A 6000-nucleotide genomic window follows, 5' to 3' on the forward strand; every position below is an offset into this window, starting at 1 on the left:
AGTGCTGCTTTGACAAGATCTGTACAATAAAATCCTCTGATAAAATGATGTGGCTTAGAAAAAAATAAACCGTATTTTAAATCTATCAAGAGAATCAGTGTTTGTAACTAGCACCGCACTGAAACCTGGATAAATAGATTACACTATAAGCAAATACAGCATCCCACCAGTACAGCCAGGCTCACATTATTTCATAACTACTTCCTTCATTCTGCTGCACAGTTACTGTAAGTCACAAGGAGACATTTAATTCAATCTAAGTTTTGTCATTTCCTATGTAAAATATCTTCAGTTGTCTTACAGAATCATAGCATACCTGAGGTTGGAAGGGGCCATCTGCTCCAGTCCCCCTGCTCAAATGAGTGTCAGCTAGAGCAGGGGTCTGTTCAGTCAGGTTTTGAATACCTTCACACATGGAGGCTCCACAACCTCTGTGGGAAACCTGTTCCAGTATTTGATCACCCCTCAGTACAAAAAGTTTTGGTTTTTTTTTTTTAATATTTCCTGCATTTCAGTTTGTGCCCATTGACTCTTGTCCCATCGCTGTGGACCACTGACACGCATCTGGCTCTGTCTTCTTTATTGCCTTCTCCCTATAAGGTGTTTATATACACGTTGATAAGATCCCCTTAAGCCTTCTCCAGGATAAACAGTCTGAGGTCTCTCAGCCTCTATTCACATCAGATGCTCCAGTCCTTTAATCATCTTTGTATCCCTTCACTGGAGCCCAGAACTGGACACAGAACTCCAGGGTGACTAGAGGGGAAGGATCAACTCCTAATGCAGCCCAGAGGCTGTTTGCCTGCTGCAAACCTGCTTTCAGTCAGCCCTGAGCCTGTCTGGTTATTCCACACCAGCAGGAGGACTTGGCATTTCCCTTTGATGAACTTCATGAAATTCCTATTTGCCCATTTCTCCAACCTCTTGATGTCCCCCTAAATAGCAGCACAACTATCTGGTGCATCAATCACCCCTCCCAGTTTCATATCATCTGTGAACTTGCTGAAGCTTTACTTGGTCCTATCACAGAGGTCATTAATGCTAAACAGTACTGGGTCCCACTATTGACTACACTAATGACTGGCCTCCAGCTGCACTTTGTACCTGATGACAACCCTCTGATCCTAGAAGCTCAGCTCATTTGAAACACCCCTCACTGTGCACTTATCTAGGCTTTCCCGATGCCATACCTCAGACAGCCTTCCTGGGACACCTAATGCCACTCCCATCTCTTGTAAACTTCCTTTTTATTTTTGCATTTAGTCAGAAGCTGCTTCCTTATCCATGCAGGCCTCCTGCTGCCTTTGCATCATTTCCTGTTCATCTGGATGGCAATCTGATGATTCTTGAGTTTGGAGGAGGTGATCCTTGAAAATCAGCTAGTTCTCCTGGACTTCTCTCCAGGGCTGTGTCATGGAATTCTTTCAAGCCGGTCCCTGAACAGGCCAGAGCTTGCTCTCCTGAAGTCCAGGGTTATGATCTTCCTTTTTGGTTTGCTCCCTTCTCTCAGTATCCTGAATTTCATTATTTCATGGCCACCACAGCCAAAGCAAGCCCCATGTTTAATATCCCTGATCAGTTTTTCCATGTTTACAACTATGAGGTGCAGCAGATATAAGCTTTTTAATCTTATATTAGAAAGTTGTCATCCTTACACTCTGGAAACCTCCTGGACTGCTTGTGCCCTGCTGTGTTGTCTGTCCTATCTGGAACCATATTCTCACACAGAAATTCACGTGGTATATAGAAAGGCACCATAGAGTACAAGGGAACACAGCAATACACAAAATATAGACACATATATTCTATCTGCTAATGCTTTATCAGTCAAGTAATTAAAAAAAATTGTGTTTGATTCCCATATAAAAGAGTAAGAACAAAAAAGAATGTTTGAGGTGACCAGGATAGACAGTGCGTGAAAGCATGAGTTTTACGGGGGAAAACAGAAATTCTTACTCCATAGCATTATTTTTGCATTGTCTTAAGGATAACAAGGCATGATTCTCAAAATCCATCTCTACAGACTTTTTAATAAATTAGAAAATCAGAAAAAAATATCAGAAATAATTATAGCTAGCTTTGGCATCTGCCACCTAAGCTAGTTTCACATATTCATCTAGTCAGAGAGGGCAACTCCTCTCTTCCCAAGCAGAAAATATTTCCTTAGCCAACGTAAAATGACATCAGTCTGAGCTGCCGATGTTTGTCTGGAGATCTCTTTTTGAATAACATAGAGCAACAAATTCACTTGATCTGGTATTATAAAAAATAAAAAGTATTCCACTTGGAAAAAGACAACCTCAGCCTTGTCGTTAGAGGTGTTTAGACATCTAGCTTTCTTCATCATCAAAACTGTAAAGTATGCCTCCAAATTTTCTGTTTAAAAGATAAAAATATTTGACTCATATTGCTGGTACTTACTTTTGGTTTCTAGAAAATATTTATGTTCTACAACCATGGGTTTTTTTCTTTCAACAATCTCTGGTTTTCTTTACCGTGTTTTGGTTATGTCTGAAACACAGTTTCTAAACAGAGTGCTTCACATCGAGACATCTTTAGCTAGCCTATGCCAACTCATTATATCACAAGAGAACACACAGTCCTGCATTCAATCTTCACATGCAAATTCAAAAATTCAAAATAAACTGTAAAAATGGAAGAACTGATAAATGAAGATGCAATCTTTGAGATAACACTTAAAAATGTATAATTACTTGCAATGGATAGGCAAAACCTCCACAACTTTAGCAAATGCTATCAAACTTGTTCAAGCGAGGAGCATAATATGCTGAAGTATTCCTTGTGTTAAGGGAGTTATATAAAAATAAACCTAATTATACCAAACCTTAATTTTAAGAATAGGCTTACACATAGCGATATCAATCACTGTAAGGATAAGGCTTTTACTTACTTGAACTTGTAGCTCTCCCTTTTATTATTGACGAACCCGTCTGCTAAATCGTGTGGCACGACAATCTCCAGACTGGACAGAGATTCCTCATCGTTGTGAACTGAATAAATCTAATAAGCATGGACATGTATTAACAAAATAATTTTACCAGAACAGCATAGCCCTTAAGTATAGAACACACGTGTAAGCTTAGCACCTGTAACTGCCTAAAGAAAAACTTCTTAGAAATTTCACTCAGCATGTGAGCAAAACTTCCTTCAGCTATTATACAACAAAGAAAACAAGCACAGATTAATGTTATCCTGTTTGTTGCCACAGGAACACTACAGTAAGATTTGGAACAGAAACATAGTCAATTTCACAGGCTTTGCTTACTAAACCATGTTACTATCTGAGCTGTTATTAAAAACAAAGCACAGCCCCTGGAGCAACACCCTCCAAAACGCCTGGAAGGACATTATCAGGAAAAACTATGGCAGAATGAGTCAGGCTGGTTTAAAAAGAGAAGACGATGGAGACCTAAATGCACGGTTTCTGAGGAACACTTCCATTATCTTTATTATTTCTTGCAAAGGCAGCTGAAGACTGGGAGCCACACGTTCCCCTCCAATGTTCGGAACAGCACCGAACCGCCAGTGACCAGCACCAAACGTTTTTCCTGGAGCCTTCCTGTAACAACTAGGCAGGAAAGCAGTTCCTCTCCCCCTCCCCCAATAGCTCCAGGCTAAGCTGCTGTACTTCTTGGTGTTACTAACTTCCTAAGGCTTCGGAGAGCAGCACAGGGCTGCGGCCCTCCGCTCCCGGCCCCGGGCAAACCCCGCAGCTCTCACAGGCCTGCGGGCGCGGCAGGGCACCTTGCAGAGGGTGCCCGCCCGGTGCCCGCCGCTTCCCGCCCTCAGGCGGCCTCACCGGACGCCCTCTGGCTCGCCCCGCTGCACCCCGCGGCAGCGCAGCAGCGGTCCGCAGCCGGTCCCCATCCTACCCCCGCCTGCTGCCGCCTGCCCAGTGGCTTCACCCGCGCGTACACCCGGACGGCTTCCTGCACCATCGCTGCCCGCCACAGCGCTGGGCGGCCGGCGGCTAGCAACGGTAACCAGGGCACGCTACCCAGCCTGCACGGCGGCGGGCGGGAAAAGGCGAGCGCGCGCGCCCGTGTGAGGTGCGTCCCGCTCCCCTCAGCGCCCTCACGCCCTTGAGAGGCTTCGGCAGGGCTTAGAGGAGGAGGGAGCAACGGGGCTCCCTCTGTGACCGGTCACTGCCTGTTTAGCCCTTAATGGCAATTCCCCACCAGCTTTTTTTCCCCGAGGCCAAAGTGTCATGGCTGTGAGTAAAAGGAGCTTGTAAACACTGCCCACCTGAGAGGTGCGGTGTTTACCTCTCTCCTGCAAGCACACCTGAAATTCCCTGCCAGGTCTGTGGGACTGTATGTTACCTGTGTGGCCACACAGCCCTCCTATGGCTGAAACCATCCATGTAAAGCCACTTGATTGATGAGGAATGTCTGTTGTTAACCAGTTGAAACATGAGGAACAGAAATTGTGGGAAAATACCTAGATTACACGCAATGAAGACATCAATTTTTAAAATTTTTATATCAAAACGGTACTGAAAAACCTGCTAGCGAGAAACAGTTTGTTGTCTTGTTAGGAGAGCTAAACTTATACACAAGTAATAGTACAACTCTGTTATTTTATGAAGTGGTTACCAGAAAGTCACACAAACAACATGACAGAATGTTGGCCTTAGTTTTGGTGAGACATAGTGGTAAAGATTAAATTACAGTGATTACAAGTCCACTAATTTAAATTAAGTGGAAAATCAGGGACTTGTTTAAAGAAGAGGGTAGAAATTTCTTTAACTCAGATATGGTAAAAGTATGTTGAACTTGTATCCTAAATAAGAAAAACAGTAGGGGAAAGGTTTTCTGTCCCAACTGAACAAATAACTGTCTCAGAAAGCATATGAGGCATAAGTAGTGAGCCTTCAGGGAATGAAATGGAAAAGGACTAATCACCGACTAAAGTTGAGTGCAAAAGTCAAAAGGGTAAAAATGAAAACAAATGGAAAATATTACTTGATGATTAGAGGGTGAAGGAAAAACAGGACATTGGAATAGGATAATGGAATAACTAGTATCTTCTCAGCATTTCTCAAACTGTAAAAAAATGTTGTCCCTTGTCAGTAGGGATGGGGTTGCTGAATGTGATGTTAGAGGTTACTAATGTGATGTGTGATGCGACTAAACAGGAAGGAAGTGTGAGGTGGAATAACTGCAGCCAAGAGGGAAGAAGACCCCATAGAAATCAAAGAATTGAGAATCAGAATGGTTTGACTTTGAAGGGACCATAAAGACTGTCTAGTTCCAACCCACCTGATACAGGCAGGGATAGCGTCCACTAGACCAGGTTGCTCAAAGCCCCATCCTACCTGGGCCTTGAACACTTCCAGGAATGGGGCTTCCACAGCTTCTCTGGGCAACTGGTTCCAGTGTCTCTCCAGTCTCACAGTAAAGAATTTCCTCCTAATATTTAATGTAAATCTACCCTCTTTTAGTTCAAAGCCATTCCCCCTTGTCCTATCACTGCATGCTTTTGTAAAAAGTCCCTCCAACTTTCTTGTAGCCCTTCTTTAGGGCCCGGAGCTTTCTCTTCTCCAGGCTGAAAACCCTCAACTCTTTCAGCCTGTCTTCAAAGGAGAGGTGCTTCAGCTTTCTGAGCATCTTTGTGGCCCTCCTCTGGACTCGTTCCAACATGTCCACTTCTTTCTTATGTTGGAGGCCCCAGAGCTGGACACGGTGTTCCAGATGGGGTCTCACAAGAGCAGAGCAGAGAGGGAGAATCACCTCCCTCAGCTTGCTGGCCATGCTTCTTTTGATGCAGCCCAGAACAGAGTTGGCTTTCTGGGCTGCCAGTGCACATTGCTGGGTCATGTTGAGCTTCTAATCCACCAGCTCCTCCAAATCCTTCTCCTCAGGGCTGCTCTCCATCCATTCTTTGCCCAGCCTGTATTTGTGCTTGGGATTGCTCCAACCCATGTGCAGGACCTTGCACTTGGCCTTGTTGAGCTTCATGAGGCTTGCATGGGCCCAC

General features: G+C 44.2%; 1 protein-coding gene across 1 annotated transcript in view; it reads right to left on the reverse strand.

Annotated features, from left to right (window-relative positions):
• Positions 1–3959, reverse strand: part of KIF6 (kinesin family member 6) — a 157830-nt gene extending 153871 nt beyond the window's left edge. Inside the window, 2 exon segments of the mRNA XM_040612049.1 lie at positions 2912–3021; positions 3894–3959. Coding sequence (XP_040467983.1) covers positions 2912–3021; positions 3894–3959 — 176 coding nt within the window.
• Positions 3960–6000: the final 2041 nt, after the last annotated feature.

This window comes from Falco naumanni, chromosome 12, assembly GCF_017639655.2.
Source record: "Falco naumanni isolate bFalNau1 chromosome 12, bFalNau1.pat, whole genome shotgun sequence".
NCBI classification, from domain to species: Eukaryota; Metazoa; Chordata; class Aves; order Falconiformes; family Falconidae; genus Falco; species Falco naumanni.